The 22,473-nt window shown below is 45.6% G+C and overlaps 2 protein-coding genes across 16 annotated transcripts in view; both read right to left on the reverse strand.

Moving 5' to 3' along the window:
* The window catches only part of LOC111075953 (basement membrane-specific heparan sulfate proteoglycan core protein), a 44,201-nt gene extending 38,989 nt beyond the window's left edge, over positions 1 to 5,212 (reverse strand). For 8 of the 15 annotated variants that reach the window (XM_041594500.1, XM_041594499.1, XM_041594498.1 and 5 more), the window contains exon 1: positions 5,051 to 5,212. The gene's annotated coding sequence lies outside the window, so the exon portion shown is untranslated. The remainder of the gene's footprint in view (positions 1 to 5,050) is intronic. The other 7 variants (XM_041594505.1, XM_041594502.1, XM_041594503.1 and 4 more) reach the window with 3 other exon arrangements.
* A 3,696-nt stretch (positions 5,213 to 8,908) lies between these two features.
* LOC121404645 overlaps positions 8,909 to 22,473 on the reverse strand; it is a 34,867-nt gene continuing 21,302 nt past the window's right edge. Inside the window, exons 3-9 of the mRNA XM_041594481.1 lie at positions 12,551 to 13,091; positions 12,317 to 12,485; positions 12,087 to 12,250; positions 11,712 to 11,942; positions 11,193 to 11,465; positions 10,283 to 10,615; positions 8,909 to 9,012 (exon numbers count right to left, since the gene is read on the reverse strand). Of these exons, the coding sequence (XP_041450415.1) occupies positions 8,909 to 9,012; positions 10,283 to 10,615; positions 11,193 to 11,465; positions 11,712 to 11,942; positions 12,087 to 12,250; positions 12,317 to 12,485; positions 12,551 to 13,091 (1,815 nt within the window). The remainder of the gene's footprint in view (positions 9,013 to 10,282; positions 10,616 to 11,192; positions 11,466 to 11,711; positions 11,943 to 12,086; positions 12,251 to 12,316; positions 12,486 to 12,550; positions 13,092 to 22,473) is intronic.

The following is a 22,473-nucleotide window of genomic DNA, read 5'->3' on the forward strand; positions in this document are numbered from 1 at the left end:
TACATCGATTGATAGCTACATGAGGGTACATAGTGTGATAAATATATGGGTAGATAGCTAGCAAGATAATAGATAGGTAACCCCTCTGTATGCCAATTGTATGATGAGTAGAAATGATCGAAATTGTACGAATTTCGCTTAAAAATGTTTGCAAATCAAGAAGTTAATTGTGGAATAACTGAGAGCAGGGAAAGCCAGCCATAGCCACACAGAATTCATGGAACAAAGGGAATGTGAACACATAATTCATTCCCTATTCCAATTCCAATGTCGATTCCAATGCTTCCAAGCGCCACAAGTCCCTCGAACACGAGTCTTTCGCCCTTGGAACGGAACGTAACGGAATCGAAACGAATCTGAATCTGAATTCTGAATCGATGACGCAAGCATTGAGTTGGGGCATTGAATCAAATATGTATATCTATACGTATATTCGCATGCCACATGATCGGCTATGATTTTGATTAGCGATCTGCCACTGAATCATTGGATCGTGGATTACTAATGCTGCCACTCGCTGCCACACACTCGAAACGTGACCAATTAATGGTTGCAATTTTCTTCCTGCTGCGGGATCTCTCCCATTCCCCCGCCCCTGTTTGCTCCCTGCCACTGCCCCGCCCCCTGCTGTTACACAAATTTTGCACAAAAAATTTGCCAGAAAAGCAAACGAAGAATGAAAAATGTTTCGCGCATAAATTACAACAAATTGCGGCTGGCATTTATTTATTCAACACTTTTTGTTGTTGCTGCTGTTGCTGTTGTTGCTGCTGCTGTTGTGCGACATGCCGTGAGACCTAATGAACTTGAACTTGAGATACTTTTTTGCATGCCCCCTTCGCTCACCCCCACTATCCCTCTCACCCACTCGCTTTGATTCAGTCACTCTGTGGGTGTGGCGCACACACACACGTGCAGCAAGGGACACAGAAGCAGCAGGCAGCAGCAGACCAAACGCTGGACATACATATGCGCGAGTCGAGTGCAAAGTCGAGTGTTGGACTGTCCATTGTTGAATGTGAAAGGTTTTTACTGTTACCCTGGGCCAGCAAACCGCCAAGGGTATATGTGCCTCGCTCTGCCATCCACCAAGTGCCCGTTGAAGATGTGAAGCGGAGGTGGACATGGGTATACCCATGGCCTTACCCAGGGGCGATGGGTAAGGGGTGTTCGGGTGGTGCGCTTGCTCTATCGGTATCTGTGAGATACGCGCCTAAAAGCTTTGTTGTTTATGCGGCTTTGCTGGCAAGATGCCTGCATTTTTCCATATTTTATATCAAGGCATAACAAAAAGCAGTTTTGCCGCTGCCGCCGCTGCTACTTGCTGCTGCTGCTGCTGCTGCTGATGTTGCACGAGTATGTTTCAATTAACTAAACATTAAAGGAATGCTTTTAGTTGTCCAAAAACGGTAAGTGGTTGCCGCTAGCAACCGTTTTTCTGTCCGGCAGTGCGGCAGAGCGTCACTGAGACCTGGCAAAGTTTCGGGTTACCCAACATGTTACGCATAATAATTGGGGGGAATTGCAGCGCCGTGTTTGGCAGTCGGCCTGCACAATGGTCCAAGCCTAGACCAAAGCAGCGGCAGCGGCAGCAGCATCTCATACCTCCCACTAATGAGATGCACAAAAAGAGTGGAGCTGCTTCTTTCAGCAATCTCCATTCAAAACTTCCATTTCCACCCACATGACAGTGTGGGCGTGCAGGCAGGGCAGGGCAGGCAGGAGGCAGGAGGCAGGAGGCAGGCTCTTTTCCCATGTTTTCTAATGATGAGTTTTTGACGCTGACGCCGACGCCGACGCCGCTGCCGCCGTTGGCTGGCCAGAGTCATTAAGAACACAAAATGCTATTAAGTTCCTGTATCCTGTTAAAACCATATTAACAGTCATTAAAATTAATGATGCATATTTCTAAATGCAACTCCATTTGGCAGCCGCTATGCCAGTTTCCGGTTGCAGCAGCAGCAGCTTCTTTGAACCTGCCACACTCTTTTGACCGTTCGTTGGCTGCCTCATCAAATATTCGACTTTTATTTTTGGCATGAATAAATTTGGCCAAAATAAATAAAGTAGTCAAGTTTTGTGTTCACTTATTTCACTGCTTGATAAGCCTGCTTCCATCGAACTGCATGCTGATGGCATACTGTGCTGCTCTCTCAATTGAGTGCTTAAGTAAGGCTGCTTGCTCTCTCATCTGCATCAGTTCACGGACATAATAAAAAGCTGCCTGCAGACTTCTTCCTTTGTAATTCGAACTGCTTGAATGCCAACCCCCCCCCCCCCTTCACACCCCCTTTATTAACGCAGTTCTGTTTACTCAGTTATTTTAAAAGTGTCTCAATTTTCTATTGTTATTAGATAAGAATCATCCCATCATCCAAACTGCTTCTTTCCACCGTCTCCTGTCATTCCGCTCAATATTGTTATGCTTGCAAATGCATATAAACACACAGATTTATGTGCAGTGCTTCAGCAACCGAAGGCATCAGTGCTAGCTGGATTAATTAGCCTTTCCTTTATTTTTATCAGTAGCCTGCCCAATTTGTGTCTTCTTATTTCAAACAGATAATTGAAATGGAAATATGATTAGTTGTAAAAACATTCATGGCAGAATTGCAACCAAATATGTACATACAGTTGGGTATGCATTTATTTGCCATATAAAATTAAAGTTTTTGTGTGTTTGACTCAAAAGAAATGTTTGGAAAGCGAACAGACAGTTTAACAGCCTGGGCCGAACTGCTTGAAATATGTAGTTGCATTCCACTGCTAACCTTAAACTGTAAGAGAATAATTCCCACCTTCAAAGCAGGGCATAAGCAGTGCATCTCCTGTCCATGCAGCAGATTTGATCTTTAAATCTTTTTCCTAAACTCTCAATCATCGGCTTGCCACCGAAATCACTTCCCACCTTCTTCGCCAGGCAACATAATTTTACCAGAATTGCAGCTCGCTTCCAAGTGAAATTCAAATACTGGAGGAAAATAAAAAAAGCGCTTACGTTGGCAGCAAATCCGCGCACGTTTCCCACCAATGCGCAAGACGATCCCATCCCGCAAAACCGAAGCGACCCTGTGAGACAACATTTCAATGGGCACCATTCTGCAGAGCCAAGCAAATTGCATTCGACAGCTGTCCGAAGACCCCGAAAATACCCAAACTAACTGAACTGAACTGAACTGAAGTTCTGGACGAAAACCAAGCAGAGCCCGAAAGAGCCCGCAAGAACTGAAAGGGAAGCAGCATTCCACACACACACCAGCCACAAAAATCGGAGCAGCAGGGCGGACACATTTTTGTGTGTTTGTTCATTGCGATGGCAACGAAAATAGTCTCGTATTCGTATTCGTATTCCGTCCATATTTGGATGGATATTTTTGTCGTGCAGAGGGGCAGGGAAATTTGTCAGCGATCACTTAGACACAGGGTCTAGCCACCTTACGGCACCCTCCACCCTCACCCTCACCCTCACCCACGCTCCACGCTACAAACCACTCACCGCCCGCTCCCTCCTTCGACTATTTTGGGTGGCACATCCAATCGATGCAGATGCAGATGGAGATGCAGATGGTGATGGAGAGAGAGAGAAGACACATCAGAGGTGCAATCAGTGTCAGGAATATTTAGCATTTCTCTGTGTGTTCTTCCCGCTGTTGCCTTGTCCCCTGTTGCCTTGTCCCTTGTTTGCTTTGTCTTGCGTGGAGCGATCGAGATTTATTTGCTCAATCTCTCGTTGGGTTTCCTCTGCAGCCTTGCCAGCCCTCACTTGCTGTATGTATCCGTATGCAGAGAAAACCCAACCGAATCGACTTTTTTGATGGAGATTTACGACCTACTTTGCAAGAGACTCAACAAAAACCCCAACAGCCACAACATAGAACAACATTGAATGGCAAGCGCAACAATAAAAATAACAAGCGCCGCAAGAACCACAAAATGTGGCCAGTCAACCAGCACTGATCGTTGTGGGACAAATTAATAACCAAATGGCATATATTTGTACACCCTTTTGGTCAGGAATAATCATTTCCCTCCACTCTCCGCTGCAGTGCTAAGTACATTGTTTTTTTGTCAGTTCGAACATCACTGACGTTTCTGCTGAGTGTGGCCACATATTTTGGATGGAAACACTACGGCACTATTCCAAGGGATTCGCATTTTTCAAATGAAACTGCTGCAGGAAGCAGCTGCAAGATATCACTTACGAGTTTTCGGTGGCGAGGAGCGCCTTCGCCTACACAAGATTTCAAAGGAAAGAAACTGAAACTGAAGCTGACAGAAAACAACTGAAAAACAAGATGCGGTACTGAGTTTGCCATGGAGCACGGCAGTAGAGGCGAAAGGCGTTAAGAGTTCTTTCGGAACATTAAAGCCAGTTTCACTTAGTGAAAATAATCAAAGCAAAGGGAAAATCTGGAGGTAGTTTTGAATTTATGGGATTTTTGGGATTTTATGGGATTCTATTCTTTATGGACTGCTCCTCAAATTGATTTCAAACACACACACAAAGCAATAAACAGACAGGAGTGTTGTTACAAGCTGCTCATTCCAAGCTTTATATTTTCATTAATTTTTGAGAATTTTGAGACATACATCTGGCACTCTGGCATTGCCGTGAATGGTTTTCCGGGGGAATCCACAAAATCGCATTCACAGAACAAAAAATATCAACTGCTCGGCAGGGACACAATCTGCACAATCTGCATATGCAAAAAATAAGATAAGCAAATCCACACGCTCCCCACAACGCACATCGCTAATCTGAACGGAACAGATTCAGCCATAATAAAAAAAAGACTTAAGCCACAAAAAAGCAAACAGTTTTCCCTCAAAATTTCACAACATTTAGGATCTAAGGATACGTTCGTGGCCTGCCAACTGATCCTGCCACACAGAAAAGCTCTCCAAAAGCTGCACAAATATATTTTTGTTGTTGTTGTTGTTTTCTGGTATCTGTTTTTTGTTTAATTTTTAACACAATTAAAAAAAAATTAGAACAAAATTAAGGTACGTGTGTACTCGCGGCACTTTTGAACGGTTTACTTTGGCTTACAAAAAAAATCGAATTGGAAAATTGTTTGAGATATGAAAACTGCAGTCACAGGACTGTGTGAACTGTGTAGACTGTGTAGAATGTAGACTGTGTGTGGATGCCGAGAGCTGGAGGAAGCTGGAAGCCTGATGCTGAAACACGCGCCAACGTAACGCACACGCAAACGCTTCACGTTGAACTGACGCTGCCGCGACGAGCCCCAGCGGGCGCAAGCTCCGCAGCGCTGCAGCGCGCGGCCCCAAAACGCTCGAGCAGCGTTGAGCAGGCGCCAACGCGATGACGACGATGACAACGACAACAACGACGACGACGGCAACATAGCCGAACGAACGACACCCACCCGAAGCCCTCTCGGAGCCCCCAAGCACCCTCCCTTCTTCCGACACGACAATGACGCCGTTTGGTATGAAACGGAGCTTCGGGCTGGGACAATCGGCAGTCGGCAATCGGCACACGAGGCACACGAGGCACACGAGGCACACGAGGGACCACAGCCAACCAGGTGGGGTCTTGGCCCCCGTCGGTGGCCACATGTTGCAAAAGGTTCGTGCCTCGGAAAGTGCTGCCAGGGCATTCAATGCGATGCTGCATGCAGCATGTTGCAGGGCCTCTTCTTACTGATTTCCATTTGTTACGCCTGCGTGGAGGGTTTTGATCCGCCCCCTCCCTCCGGACCATCCAGAACTATACTGCTCTGCTTTGCTCTGCTTTCCAGAACTATACTGCTCTGCTTTGCACTGCTTACTTCATGATTCATTCGCTCATAAAGCAGTTAGCTCACACCCAAACACACTTTCTAGAAGGAAGCAGCAGAAGCAGCAGTAGCAGCAACGTCAACGGAAGTCGCGGCCAGAGATTTTCACTTTTTTTCTTACCCACCACACACACACACACATGGAAAAGCTCATCAGACATGCACAGCCCCATGGGTGGTGATGGTACAGTTACAGTGGGTGGGTGGGGTGTGGTAGCCCATTGTTTGCTTTTGTGATTTTTTATGATTTCATCAGCTTCCGCGCCACAACAAAGCGGCCCGTAAGGTATGCCCGATGGGGGGTTAGCTTTGTCGTTCAGCAGACAGGCAGGCAGTCAAGTGAATAATTCGGGGATTCCACTGAATACCGATAGAACTGCCAATATAATCGATACACAATGTCAAGTAATCATAGTCCTCCCTTCTGGCGAATGCTCCTTGCACGTTGCAAATTCTGTTGCAAGTTTCGAAGGTATCCCTGTGGTCCATTCGCCCCACTTTCGAGTGCATTTTTATTCTATATTTTGACTCCTTTTGTTTTCCCCTGTCTTGTTTTCCCCGCTTAATTTTCGCCCTTTTTTGTCGTTGAGTCGAGAAGAGAAGCGCAGGCGAAAAGAAAACTAAACTAAGCTAAACTGGACTGGACTGACAAAAAACGAAGAGAGGAAAAGGAAAGCGAAAAGCGTTGGCTGGCTTGCTGGCTGGCTGGCTGGCTGACTGCCTGGCTGGCAAATTCAATTTGCATACGAGCCACTCGCACTGCACTCCGCCATGTGGCGAGCATTTGGCACTTTCGTTTCGTTTCGTTTCGTTGTCGGAGCATTGAAATCTGCAGCCATTTAACACAAGAGCCCAGCCGCGGCGGCGATGCAGTTGCTAATTGACTCGACCCACCTGTGGGTGGTGTGGCATGGACTCAGTCAGAGGTGCGCTGCTGCTGCAGAGGTGCGCTGCTGCTGCAGAGCTGGCTGCTGGCAAGTCCAAGTGTGTCTTTTTGGGCAAAAATTTAATCAAGCAACTCAATGCGACCGCAGAAACCCACCGAAAACATAGAGCGAGCGAGCGGGCGGGCGGGCGAGCAATAGATAGAAGATAGAAAAAGCGCCATAAATATAACTTTGAATACCAAATTACAAAATGGGCAACACATATGCGATGGAGAGTCGACTCCCAAATGTAATTACATTACAGCTCCTCCCCTGCTACTCCCCTGCTCCACCCCTGCCCCCTGTACAATTTTGTTGGTGGCAAGCAAGAGTTTTGTTGTTTGCATAATCATACAAGAGTGGAGCTGGAGAGTGGAGCAGACACACAATTTACAAGCGGCTTCAAGTGCAAGCTGTGCACAGCATCCAATCCATTGACGCACTTTCGAAACAGAAACAGAAACACAGAACGCGAACGAGAACGAGTACGAGAACCAGAAACCGAACCGAAAAACAACAACAACAGCAAACCAACAATAACAATAACAATAACAATCATAAAAACATTGCAAAAGTTTCAAATTTCAGTGAGCGACAACAAACGGAACGAGCAGGCACTCCTTTCCTAGACGAGTACGCTTATATCGTAATGCTCTCGTGTTGCATCCACACACATATCGTATCGTATCGTAAGAGTATCGTTGCAGAACCGCACAAGCCACAGAGCGAGCCAGCACGAAGAGAGCTCTAAAACACGAGACGGCAGCAGAAAGAAAGAAAGAAAGACCAGACCAGGCCAGACCAGGGTCTGAAATAAGAATATTCATTAACCCAAATGTCATGCACCCACGTGTTATAAATCCAATGTCACACAGGTATGAACCATCCCATTCATCCACCATCCACATCCATCCACTCTAGGGTACAAGTCTTTCCCTTCCCGCCATCAGTTGATGTTCATTCCAGGGAGATGCGGAACATCAACTAAGATCAATGCTGAAGACAAACTTCATTGACGATCTCCAAAATACATAAAGTCTTAAATATTTCACAACATTTAATTTCCATTAAAATCACAATATTATTGTGAATATTTATCTAACAAAATTATGTCCAGCATTTTGTAGATTTCCACTGCCAATAAATTAAATTTCTTGGGGAAAAATGTGAACTAAGGAATACAATTTGATGGCAGCAAAAACCCTTGCCAGACTTAAAAGAAATACCAAACAAAATCGTATTTGTATATTGAATCCCATAATCTTCTTGTAGGAATACGTTCTCCAATAAATACTTGCAGCGTTTTGGCTCCCAGAAGCTAGAGGTTGGATCCGTATCATCCCTGAATCCCCAAGAGATTCTCTGTGGTTCTAAAACCAACTAATTTTGTGTCTCCTAAAAACTCTCCGCTTCCTTTCAGCATCATCTCCCAGTCGTGGCCATTGGAGGAGAGCCGGAGCGAGAGTGAGTGTTGAAAATTCATTAAATTTCCAAGGACACAACTTTGGGCGGATTCCTTTTTTCGGGCTATCTGTGTGTGTGTGTGTGTGTGTAAGGGGAGGGGGCGACCTCTGACATTGCATTTAATCTCGTTGACAGCACTTAACACGCCCCCAAGTAGTAAAAGCAGAAGGCAGCTGAAGCTGAAGCTGAAGCAGGAGAGAGACCCCGAACGGGGAATAAGGACTCGACTCTCTGGCAAGGGGATGCTGCTGCTCTTGCTCCTGGAGGAGGAGGAGGAGATGCTGTTTGTTGTGTTGTGTTGCGTGTGGCACTGCTGCAAGCGGATTATTTAAGTTTATAATACGCTTAGGGGTAATTTTAATCTGTTGCAAATTGTTTTTGCTATGTTGCAGGAACACCAACACACGCCACAAGAACTCTCTGCTGTCAGGACACCAAATCACCATCTATAAAACATATTCTGGTTGCCTTTTTTTTTTTGTGGCGTTCTCTCTGTACTTTTGTGGCATATTTCATAGATACAATATTGTAATCTGAAGCGGGAGATTGGGAAATGTGTCTGTAGGAATTGCGGTTGCGGTTGCTGTTGCTGCTGAGGGTGGGGGCTGGGGGGAAAGTTGGTTTGTAATTTCACTTTTTTTTTTCGGTTAAAGCACTTGTTTCTGGCTGTTTGCCTGCTGTTTGCTGTTTCTGCTTCTATTTTTCAGCTGCAATTCACACAGCCAGCTCAGCTAGCTTCCCCGCATGCGAATTGTTCAGGGTCAAATGGGAGGACTGTGAGTACACTGGACTCATAAATGGCAGGCGAATGGCTGCAGCTTAACGATGGAAGGGAATACTATACACGCTAGCCAAAAAAGTGTGATTTGATATCCACGAAAATGTGCAAGCAAATTAAAAGACAAAACACATGTAATACAACACGAAAAAAAACCACAACAACCAGCAATCACTTCCGAAAGCATTCACATCTTTAGACACTTACCATATAAGTTGGAGTTTAAGCAATGATGGAATAAATATCAATAGGAACGTGAATATTTTCCATCCACTCGGAGTAATTCATTCTTTAATGGGTACTATAGGGTTATTTAAGGGTCTCAAGAAAATGTTCGTAAATGAATCGAGTGACTGAATGACTCGAATTTATTCAGAATTTAGCCACTTGCTTTAGTTGCTGGCTTTGCCTGCCAATTCATTCAAATTATTTGTAATTAACTCATCAAGTTATTTGCATTGCTCTTAGGCTCGGGGCCGAGACTGCAAATTGTGTAACAAAATACACGACGTGTGTGGCATGGAATTGCAGTTGCAAAGAGCATTCCCACCTCTCACTTATTTAAGGGAATTTCCCCAATTCGAAATGGATGAGAGATGCATCATTTTTACGGTTTGATTTAAAGGAAAATGCCATGATTTTCCTTGAAATATAATACTCACATGCAATACAAGAATTTGAGGTAATTAACAGAGAAAAAAAATGGTATGTATGCAAACATAAAATATGCATACACATATACATATATATATATATTCATTGCAATCTCAAAAGCTGGAATTTGGCATGCGGCAGAATATTCCTCCCCTGGCAGTGCCATTGCCAGTGGCTGCCACTGGAAATCCATTAGAAAATCACCCGAAAATATTTACGAATATTCAACCCAATTCTCGATGATGGCAAAACTTAATTCAAGTTGAAAGCAAATGGAAGAATGAGAAGTATAAGGAGAAGGAGAAGCCAAAAACTATTTCCACTCAATGGAAATATTCCGTTTATCGGGCCAATTAAATTTTGGAATTTATTTTTGCCATTTTACAGAGCATAATAATGCCATGCGTATTACTTATTCGTTCGAATGGTTTTCCGCGATTCGCGAATGAGATCAGCGGGTAGCCGGCACCGCCCCGCCCCGCCACGAATAGTAGAATAGTCGTCGGAGATCGCGCACATTCGTGGGGATGGGGAATAGAACTTAAAAACTTAATGAGAACGGATCACTTAATGGCAAAAAATCGAAATGAAATATACTTTTGGCAAATGTAAGTCACAATAATCAAATGATCAAATCAAATAAAACATCCACTCACCCGGAGACCACACTTCATTTCCACCTGTATCTGGCTCTGGAGTTTCCTCTGGAGTTTCCTCTCGCTCTGGCTCTCGCTCTGGCTCTCGCTCTGGGTCTCGCTCTGGCTCTCGCTCTGGTTCTCGCTCTGGTTCGGGTACGGTGTCGCCATTCTCGGAACTTAAATCTTCTGGATCACGATCAACGGGTGCCTCGGATGCACGGTCTCCGCTGTTATACGGCGGCGGCTGGCAGCCTGCTTCGTCGGTCTCATCCTGGCACTCGATACGCCCATTGCAGCGGTATGAGAGGGGCAGGCAGGTGGAGTCGCATTTGAACTGATCTTCAGTGCAAACTAAAGCACACGAAAGAAGCGCAAATCAAAAAGGAAATTGTTCAAATTAAAACAAAAGCAATCAGTAAAGCAACAAAATTAATGGAATGAGAAATGAACGAATCGAATGAACGTCAGCGACCGGCGATAGGCAATCGACAATCAATATCAGAATCGATCAACGATTGCTGTTCAATAATCTGCGATAAATTATCGATAATAATTATCAATATGTGTTATTTAATCGATAACAATTAACGAAAAATAATGAGTCATCATTAATCGATTTTAGACAAGTAAGAATCGCGTTTAATAATCGATAACAATCAGCTTTGATTATTCGATAACAATAGGAACTAGTTTATCGATTAGAATCAGCTATTATAGTCGATTATCGATCGTCAATCGCTGATTTGGTGATGGATGGGGTGGTGGGTAGGGGGGGAATGGAAGATTGGCCGATTCTACGACTATCTAGAGTTTTAGTATGCGATGACAACGGATCTATGCGGGATTAGAGATGCGTAGCAATACGTTTTGATTCGAATTTGATTCGATGACGATCGCTTGGTAGTGAAGGAAATCCTTTGACATTTACCCAGGCCAGGACCGGTACCGACGCTGGTCGGGGTGTAACAATCCTCCTCATCCTCGCCGTTCTGGCAATTGAAGACGCCGTCGCATCGCATCTCGTCGCAGATGGTGTTACCGCTGATGTGGCAGAGGAAGGTGGCATCGCCGCGACAGCCCAAAACATTGTCAGCGCCAGAGGGCCAGCTGTTGTGGCCGGAACCCTCGACATCGGACTCTGGCCTGCCAGTAGGATCATGGGGAACTGGATCCTCGTTGGGACCGTTGGGATCGCTGAGCTCTGTTTTTTGTTTGGAAGTCACAAATGGAATTAGCAATCGATGGAGCATATCAAATATCAGACGGAAGCGTAGACAAAGACAATCACAATAGAGTGGAAGCGGAAGCGAAAGCGGCAAGGCAAGTGGAAGTAATGGCAAGACTCCTCCCATGGAGTCACAGAAACAATGAGAGGACACACACGAGTATGGGGCAGGGGGTTAGTGCCACGTTAGTCGCAGACTGTAGAGACTGTAGATCTCCACACCGTTGTAGAATCTGCTGCAGGTGTCCTCCCATTCGTCTGAGTTATCCTCACAGTCCTGTCTGCCGTTGCACAGGTCATAGCAATGGATCCTCTGGCCATTGGCGCAGTAAAAGTCCGGACCATCACAGCCCGCCTTGAAGGCTGGCGGAGATGCTGGCGTTTCCATCGGCGGCGCTGGTGATAGTGTCGTTGTTGATGATGGGGTGTCAGCTGCTGCCTGCCACTGGGTTTCTACATACAGAATTCAGGATTGAACGGGGTGGATGATTGACAGCAGGAGGAAGTAGCAGCAGCAGCAGCAGCAGGCAGCGGCAGCGGCGGCAGAAAAAGACTGAAGGACACTGAGGACAAACACACACAGAGGGAGAGACTTACCGTGAACCTTCTCGAAGGAGAAGATATCATCCGCAAAGGCACCCAATCGTCCCAGTCGGCTGTAGGTGGTCAACTGTGCGCGCAGTTGCTCCTCGAACTCTGTTATGCGATTGGGCAGCTCCAGCTGGAGCATCACATTCACCTTGAAGGCATCATCCGTTTGACTGTGCAGGGAAGAGGTGACACAAGGATTCAAGGACATGTAACGAGGGATAAATGGATGAACTCACTCAACGCGCAGCAGGGTGCTGCGTATTTCCAGCTCATCATCGTCGACGGTGGTGTCAAAGAACTTGCGTATCTCCTCCTCGAGCAGCTTCTGCAGATTGAGGAAGGCCTCGCTGTTCCTATCCGCGAACTCGTCCGTGTAGGGCTCGGCAATGGTGAAGTATGTGCGATCTGCAAACAGAATCAAGGATCAAAATGTGAGTCGGTTGATCTTCGGTTGATCTGTGTGGACTTACAGAAACTCGTCTCCTCATCGATATCGGGGGAGCTGCCTTCCGTTTCGTCGTACGCCTCGGAGGCGCGCTTCCGGGGATCGGTGGCACGATTGTGCAGCTGCTGTGGCATTTGCTTCAGCAGCAACTTCTGGCGCTGCTGCTGCTCCTGGAGGCGGTGCTTCTGGTCGAGCTTCGATCGCACCCGCTCCTCCTTGGCCCTGCGGCGACGCTCCTTCTGCCGCTCAATGATCCCGCGACGATTGCGGATCTTTTCGGTGCCAGAAGCAGCATCCCCCCCGAAGATGCGGGAGAGAGAGCGGCGCACACGGTGCACGCCCTGGCTGAACCAGTTGCCCTGCCCCAGCTCCTCATCCCCGTCCGCTGCCTGCTGGGCCTCGGCGAGGGGCAGGTCATCGTCGGTGAGGTAGCCCTCATCGTCATCGTCGTCACCGTCCAGCAGAGCGTCGCCGACGCCTCGATGGAGTGCCACCTTGCCGTTGGGCTGCAGGGACACGTCGTCGGCAAGGATAAAGTCCAGGTCATCGTCAAAGTTCGAGACTTGCTGTGCAGGGAAACAAAGAGAAAGGAAAAATGTTAAATTATCTTCTAGAAAATATTTTAAAAGGGAGATGCGAGAGAGAGAGAGAGAACCGGGTTTGCTTCTTTCTTTTCGGCATTTCATTTGATGCTTTCACCAAATGAAAGCCCCAGAGCTTCGTTTGGTTGTGGTCACCGCTAAGCACGGACACGGAACCAGCCACCCTGCTCTTTACAGTTCTCGAGTGACTACAGTTTGAGATTGACACACTACCACCACCATTAACAGTGTTACAGTGTTTGAGCGTGATAGTAGAACAGAAAATTATCTAAATAGTTTTCCGGTGACATCCACACCATAAATGCCATGCCCAACAGCTTGAGACATTCATTCCACAGGCAGTTTTAGGGTGACTGTGTCACTAGACAGCTTCTCACCACACTGAAAAACTTACAACAGCGACCCATTTAACATGGGACGTTAACAGAGTTTCTGTTAGCCCACAGCAGCTGTTAGTCTTCTGTTGACGAGTGAAGTGTTTATGTTATGGACAGTGCATCGCAACAGGTGCTTGCCCCCTCGCCATGAGCTCACACACTTCACACGATAAGCTCCTCCCTCCGGGCCTCCATGAAGATGGATTCTATGCAGATTTTTCCCTTAGATTTTCCATTCTTTGTGCTCAAGTAATATTAATTTACTTATAAGAATTCCCGAACAGCTCAGAATGTTCCAAAATGTTCCAGGGTATCAAATGCCTTGACCCTCGAATGCAGTTCTTTTGTTTTTTTTGTCTAATTGAGAATTGATTTCAAGTGTCAATTTCTTTGCTTTTATTTTCTATTATTTTATTTTTGATAATCGCTTACTCCACTTTTGGAGTATTTTTGTTGTCGGTTTACGTATGACGCGTAGTGTGGCTGATAAGTTCAGCCCTTGCCACATGTGCAACATGTGTGTGTGTGTGTGTGCGTGCCCCAACAATAACCGCTCCGCACTCCCGCGATCGTATCTATCCATGAAATTGATGTTCGATGCTCTTCCTATTACCCTTTCCCCTCTTGTTCATTCCACCCCCACTCTTCCGACACTTCCTACCATGTTGCATTCCCCCCACGCTGCTGCCACTCAGCATACATATGTATGTGGCGGGTGGGAAATGTTGGAATGTGGGGCAAATGGGCATGGGACAAGCACCTTTTACTTATCCCCTTATCGAATATGCTTTGATAAACTAGAAAGATAATGGAAGAGACATGACAAGAGAGAAAGAACAAGAGAGGGCAGATACAGGTACAAAGAGAGACAGTGAGAGAGAGAGAGAGAAAGCAGTAATTAAATACCAATGTTCATTAATTTCTGAACGATTTATTAGACATTCCCAAGGGAAAAAGGGAAAGAGACATTTTTAGTTACAGAATCACATAAAATTCATGGACTTGGAATGCTCTGCTTTCCTGCTTTGTGTATGTCCCAACATTTCGGATCTAACTGCCAATCAACACTGGGAGAGAGCGAGAGAGTCAGCGAGCGAGAGAGCGAGAGAGCCTGGCTGGGAAATATATTTACTTTACAGTGGCGCCGCCCGCCAAAGAAGATGATGGAAAATATCTACCTAAAATATACATATAGAACAGATGTCTCTTGCTCGTATTGCTGGACTGAAAGCAGCATAGATATTATCACTGCCATCAAGCAGAAGGTCATTAAATACCTCCATATACCAGTAGTATTATAGGCATGAAGAAAAGTGCTGTGGGCATCCAGTATATCGGCGAAAAAGTGTCACCAGAGCAGCCCCTCAAACCAAGGAGTTTCTCTTTATTTCAGAATATCTTTTCCGCTTACATTTCTCACTCTCTGCGAGGGAATCAAAGTTGAACAAACTTCACTGCGGGTGACTGCGGGGGCATTGTTGTTTTGGTTTTGGTTTTGATTTCTGCTGTTGCTGTTTTGTCTGCCACATTTGGTGGCAGAGGCAGCATTGTCTGGCAGGGCGTCTGCACACTGAATGGGCCTTTTCTGCTCAGCATAGTCACGTGCCACAATACAACTTTGTGAATTTTTTTTTTTGCGAGTTTGCGAGTTTTGCTTTGCCTCTCTCTCTCACACAGTCTTTGGGTGTGTGTTACACATAATAATAATAATAATATTGTGGCCACATCGATGGCCACTTAAAGAGCGATTCGTAGCCGATTTTACGGCTTGAAAAATTCACTCAAAGCCCGGAAAGTCAATTGAGATTTAAAGTAAATTCAAATTTTGTTTGCCAAAGATTTCGCTACTTATTGCCTGTCTCCCCTTTCACTTGGTATCTGTGCCACAAAGCCTCATCCTTTGGCCACCAAAAGGCACATGAATCACACACACACAATCGTTTTTGCACTGAATTTTCGAGTCAACAATCGGTCCACCATCTGCATTGCTGTATGAATGAATAATTGGTCAAATTCCATGCCACAATGGGAGGGGTGGGCATGAGCATAAGTTGAGGGGTGCGGGTGGCCGTGTGGAATGGAATGCTTGACACAGATTCAGTACGGAGTCTAGCGTTTATTGTGATTATTGCACAGGAGAATACAACCCCAACCGTCACCCCGCAACCCCGCCACCCTCAGACCGCTAATGCACACGAACCGCATGCCCGTTTTGTGTCTCTCAAACTGTACCGCCCACGCGGCCAAATGGATCTGAAACTGCAACTGAATCTTCAGCTGAGTCTGCTCTCAAGAGGAGGCCGCAGTGCCGCACGCAATGAATTATTACGCATACGCACCGTAGAACAAACAAACAGAAGCTGAAGCAGAAACAGAAAATATTTACAATTTGCAACTGAGACAGACAGACAGACAAATGGGGCAGCAGAGTGAAAGATTTGTATTTGTATTTCTGTGGCGATGCTGCGATCCAATTAGATGACAACACGCCAGCCCACGGTGCCACTGCGCCACTGCGCGCGTGTCCTTGAACCCATTTTTGCCACACACCGAATGAGGCATCTGCCAGATTTATGAGCAAAACGAATTATTTGTATGCCTCGAAACTTGTTGCACAGTGCTGGGGTGGCAGGGGGCAGCATGAAAATGGGTCAGCGTTGACAAGCACAAAAGCAGGCACTCATCAAGGTCGCACCTCGCGATCCTACCCGTGTGGCACCCGTCCGTCCATTGAACCCTCCAAAAAAAAACTGGACAAGAAATCATCGAAATTTTCTTTTGTGTCTTTTTTGGTTTTGTTCTTTGAGTCTGAACTCCATTTCCTGTAGAGACACAAATTACAGTGGCAAGACGGCTCCCTCCTCCTTTGCGACTCGTAAATTCTGTTGCACACATGTGCTGGCTTTTTTGATGGTTCGGGAAGGGGGGGCGGGAGGCATGCTTCTGGCAATTTATTTTCATCAATTTTCGAAAATCGCAGACGAGCGAAAAATTCTCGTTAAATCGATCGCCCACACACACACACATCAGAGAGAGCGAGAGAATATGTAGAAGTGGGAGGCGACACGACTCTGCCTGCCACACACAATTTGTGGCCATAAGGCACGGCACAGGCACAGGGCACGGCACTTGCCCCCCGGGCGTGGCAAGCCCTAAAACTATCACAAAACACCACACACATAAAAAAAAAGAAGCAACAAACAGAAGAGCAAATCAGAACAGAAAATAAAACAAATAATCAAAATGGGGAATGGAATGGAGCACAACATATGTATGACGAAGCAGCGGATATCCTGTAATAAATCAGCAGAAGAAGGATCATTGGGGAAGGTGGAGGAAGAATTGGGAATATCTTTATTTGATGAGTATTTATCCAGATGACATTAATCAGAGCTAGAATGTGGAATGTTTAATGTCTTCAGCCCCTCAATCTCTAGCCACGAGTCGCTAAAGATTCATTCATATATGAGTCAGTGGATAGACAGATTTATGCGATGGATCTGACATTCAGCAGCTGGTATTTAATAGAAGAATAGATGCCCCTTTCCTTTGGACTCCACTTTTGTGAATGCAGAAAAATAATTGCCATAGAAACCGAAGGACTCTGTGCAGTGGCAAACCATAAAAAAGGGGGTATCAAAAATTAGGCAGAACAGCAGACATGTGTGTGGCATGGAGCTAACTTTTGTGCTGTTGCCCACAATTATCACAGGCAGAAGGAGGCGGAAGGAGAAGGACAACAGGGGGGCAGCACAAAAGGAGGCAGACCAAAAAGGAAATTGGGGGTAAAAACATGTTAAAATTTGATTAAAAACTAGCTTCAAGGTAATTGCCCCAGCAGGGGCCGGGCAGGGCAGCCAGACAGCAGGCATTCCCACCCAATCCCCCCTGTCTCGTCTCTCTAGCTTGGCTGTTCACTCACCCCCTTGGACCCTGCCACTTGGATGGGTAGCTGTAGCATGATACTAGCTACAGCTTAAATGTGCATCAGCAAATGACAGCAAGTACAAGTATTTGGGTCTCTGGAGCAAGTGCAAAGCAATTGACGCCGCCACGTCGTTGCGTCTTTGCGAAGATTATGCGATTAGAGGCAGAGGTAGAGCAGCAGAGGAAAGGCAAATGCCGCCTTCTCGAGTCAAGTAAAACCCCAATCCCCGAGCAGCAACAGCAGCAACAGCAGCAGCGAACGCGATTGCAACGCCCGTCAATCATCATCAAAGGCATCAGCGGCATCAGCGGCTGCTGTTGCATGGGGCATCAGCTGATGGGACCAATCTCTAAGTCTGCCCCACGCGGGTCCAAAAGCCAGATGCGATGCCCACAGATGCCCACAGATGGTGGTGTCCGTGTCCGTGTCCGTCTCCGTCTCAGCAGGAAATATTTAGCGCTTGTCGAGGCTTGTTTCTGTTTCTGTTTCAGTTACTGCTCTGCCACTGTGCCACAATTTGTTGTGCCTTAATTAAACTGTAGTACGTTTTGCAGCAATTGCTTTGATTTAATTAGTTTTTCGCATATATATGTGCATATACTCTCGTACCCGTACTCGCATCTCATATCTAGCAAATGGAAATGGAATGCGATTGCGAATTCCCATTGCCATATTTACCTCCTACGCCTACGTCTCTGACATTTGCCATTCGCCATTTGCATACGACATTCAATTGGATTTGCCCATTTCATTTTCATTTCCCATGCGGAAATCCATCCATCATTGAATCCAGCAAAACTTTCAAAAGATTATTGAAAGAACTCATCAGCTTTGTGTCTGATTTTTGGATTAATTTTATATGGTTTTCTCTCACTGCTGAAATTTAATATTTCAGAATTCAGAATGGATCCTCCATATTGGGGGATTAGTTTGGCTGATGCTCACACTCTCTGCGTTAGATTTAATTGCCTTGTCACTGGTGCCAATGTTGAATCCTCTACAATGTTGAGAGCAACAAAGAGAGAGAGAGAGAGCATTTATGCCATTCCATTCCAATACGCATTCAATCGACAGAAAGGAGTTTCCCGGGGAAACCTTTCAATGGCCAAGCACCACCGCCTCCCCATCCCATCGCTATTCGAATGGCGTTGAGTGGCCGGGCAAATGCCGGCCAGACAACGATCTCCATACGATTCCATTCACAGCGGGTAGGAAATTAAATTCCACGTAACAATGACCAAAAGAACAAGGATATGAACGGGTTACAAATCAGTGGACAACTGACACCTGATTGAGCTCTGTGACTCTTTTGACTCTTCTGCTGTTGTTGTTACGGCTGCTGTTGCACGGTAGATTCTGCCCCCGCTGTGGCACTGACAGATGGAGATTGGTCCCCAACTATCCAAAGTTAAGGATGCTCGTTTGACAATGTATTGTTGATGTGTTGTTTATGACAGAGAGCAGCACAGTCTCTGTTTCGTTCTTTGTGGTGCAGACTCATTTAAATGTTGAACCTTCCTTCTGCCAGGTTGAGACACGTCCGTGGCACGAACCCTGCAACACCTTAACACCCCAACACCCAGCGGGTGAACTGCCGGAGAGCGAGTTAAAAAACGAAAAAGTTGGAGCGTTGAGTAGCCCCTGTGGCACTTTCAGCGTGAAATATACCCTGGGCAGGTACAGAATATGGCATGGCATGCCATGTTTTATTTTATAAGAATATTTTGGCTACAAAATTAACAATTCCATACTGAAGAAAAAAAAACTAAAGTGCTTTAGGTGCTCTTATTGGAATTTGTCCCTGAGATGTAGGCAACAAACGAGATGGATACAGTGATGGATATCGGCTATTGATGAGTACTCAATGAGTACAGGGTATATTTATGCATGTTTTGTTTGTTTTAAATATCCCAATAGAATATATTTATTATGTCATTGAATGGTGGACTTAGATCTTGAATAACATCTCGATAGAGATTCGCAGGAAATGAATTCCACCATCTAGCATGCGTTTTCATCCAATACGAAAGTCTATCCATCGCTTAGGCTCCTCTCTTCGCTGTTGTGGGTGCTCAGTCTTGCCTTTTGGTCGGGCATACCCCTCTGGCGGCGCTCTGTCTCCTCTTTGGAGTGTCGGTGGGGCATCATCGTGATATGCCAGCAGCTACAACAGCTACAGCAGCACGCTTTGGCGACTGTTGATCCTGGCCGCTTTGATGTCTCACTGGCACTCCCACCCACTCCCCACTCGCCTTGCCTTCCCACTCTGTCCTTCTGTCATTGCGCTGCCTCTCTCCCTCTGCCAGCGCCGCTGCTGCTGGCTTGCTTGGGGATGCAGCTCACGTTTTGGCAATTTCTCATAAAACAAACGACCATTAACGCCTTTAAGTTGTCGGCAGAGTTTTTTTTTTCGGTGCTCTTCTGCTCTTTCTCTGCCATCACTTTCTTCGGCTCGCCCTTCTGTCACGCTGCCTGCCTGCCTTCTGCTCAGCGCTGCTGCTTGACGTGCTGCTGCTGCCTTTGCGGTTGAGCCTCTGCTGCTGTCCGTTCCCGCTCTTTGAGTGGGTGGGGGAGAGGAAGTGACTTTGGTTCGTGTCTCATATTAAGTTGTCAGCCGTCTTGAGCTACTCTCCCCGCATCCCCTCTCTCACTGTCACTCTTCCACTCACCCACTCTCTCTTGCTAGCCGAGCAGCAGCAGCGGCAGAAGTGCAGTTTTTTGATGCTCTGCTTTGGCCTCGCTGCTTTGGTCCCTAAGCCCCGTTTAATGGGCAAATTTTGTGCCTGCCTTAGCGGTAGAGAGAGAGTGGAGCGTGGGGTGAGTGGGAGAGGGAACAGTGCATGAAACTATCGATGCTGCTGCTCCCTTTCTCTCTCTCTCTCTCTCTCTCTCTATCTCTGCTTCCCTTCTCTTTTGAGACACAACAAAGCCAATTTGCGTGCGTAATTTGTGGCACTTAGAAGCTACGTGACAATGATGAGGATGCCACACACAGTTCCTGCCAAACTGCCACAGCAGCCACTGCCTGTCTTCAGGTGCCTTTTGTTGTCATTTGTCTGCATTAGTTAGAGGCTAGAGAGTAAGAGCAAGAGAGAGAAAGAGAGAGTGTAGTCCATCAATTTGCATTATTCTTTCACCTGAAAAGTGTAGAAGAGATCTCTCCCCACCCTCACCCACCATTCCACCCCATTACACCCCACCATTCAACACTTCCCCCAGCCACCTCCACCACCGTTGAACAATTATTGTGCGTAATTAATGTTTCCAATTAACTTACAAATTTCCCCATTAAAATTGCCTAACACTACAACAAATTTTCATAAAATGGCAAACATTAAAAATTTTCGGAAAATTAAAAGTACCAAAAAGGAGAGTGGGAGGAGATGAGTGGAGGGTGGTGAGTGGGTCGGAATATTGGATCATAATTGCAGGCCCATGCCATACCCATTTAGTGGATTGCAGCGAGGCTGCTGCGTGGTGCAGGGGTAAGTAGCGGGGTGGGGAGTATGTTCGAAGCTTTTATGGCAATTTTCGTTTTTAATTGTTTTTTGATTCAGCTCATGCGAGACTTTTTTTTGGCAGAAATGTTTAACAAAAAAAATCTCTCAACATGGAAAATCTCTCATCCTTATTTTAGCCATGGATTTCACTTTTTATTTTTGAGTTTATTATTTTAGGAAATGAACTTCATCAATTGTCCCATAGTTTTCGATTTTTATTGAAGGTTTTTCCTTTAAATTTTTTGCAAAGGGTTCCATACTGTACTGAAATAGTCCAAGTTGCTTCCGTCTAAAAGTCGATCATCATTTGTTTTGTTAGCATTTACATACATTGTTCAAAACCAAGTTTTAGGCTTTTACGTTATGATCGTTTTTATATCTGAGTGCCTCGGATTTTTTGAGATTTTCTCCGGTTTGCGGTTAATACTTTTAGAGCACATTATTATGGCCATGAAACGTATGATTGTTGCCTGAGACTTTTATGAGCCATGCTCTTTGGGCTTTGCCTCTTTTCTTCCTGTAACGCTGCTCTGCTCTGCTCTGCTTCGCCTTCTACGCTTTTTATTCGCTTGCTTTTATGGTTTTTCGCACATTTGTACATATTTTGTAGTAGTAATCGTTTTGGTTTTTGGTTTTGCTGATGCTTTTATGCTCGTGTTTTCAGTTTTTATGGCCACGTGTCATATGCCGTCTGCCCCATGCTCCATGCCCCATGCCCCTTGCACCCTGCCAGCCGTTGAGTGGTGCATCATGCGGTGGCATATTTATAGCGATGATTTCAGAGCTCACGAAAAATGCAGCAGCATCCAGAATGTATTTTTTTGGGTTCGAAACTGACATTAGAAATTGGTTGGAATTTTTCTATTGGAATCTGTGCAAATTGTCAATCAAACGATGCCCTAACCCTAATGAGGGTATTAGGGATTTTCAGAGCCATTTTGCACAGCTATGAATTCAAAAGAAACTTCGCTGAGAAGCTTAGGCTATGGGATCCATATTTGCTTAATGAGTGGATGAAATAAATGTAAAGATTGGGCCAGTAAAAAAAAATTAAATGGAATTGCAGAGCTTTCTTATTGCCGTTATGCCGAATTTCCTTAATAGAAATCGATTAAAATCTCCACAGACCGAATGTTCATTCGATTTGATTTCTCCTACTCCGATGTTGCCCTTTGGATCGCAAGCGATCCAGCACGGGTTGGCTATAGCTATAGCTATCGATCGTTTTAGTTTAGAGTCCCAATGGCCTCAATTTCTGATACATACACATATGTATGAATGTATGTACTCGTATGTTTTGTTGATTATGAAAGAAACTCAAGCAAAAAAAAAAACAAAAAACAAAATAAATGCCTACAACATTTTCTATAGATGTCTGCGTGTATTGTATGTGGTTTGTGGGTTGTGGTGTGGGATGTGGATTGGTGGATTCGATGGCCGCATTTTCTCTGTGTGTGTGTGTGTGTTGCTTGAGGAAGTGAATTCGAATTTCAATGACTTGAACTTCTATAAAAAGCATTTACGCAATTTTTCATTTCTGT

The sequence above is a fragment of the Drosophila obscura genome, unplaced genomic scaffold, assembly GCF_018151105.1.
Source record: "Drosophila obscura isolate BZ-5 IFL unplaced genomic scaffold, ASM1815110v1 contig_29, whole genome shotgun sequence".
Classification (NCBI taxonomy): domain Eukaryota; kingdom Metazoa; phylum Arthropoda; class Insecta; order Diptera; family Drosophilidae; genus Drosophila; species Drosophila obscura.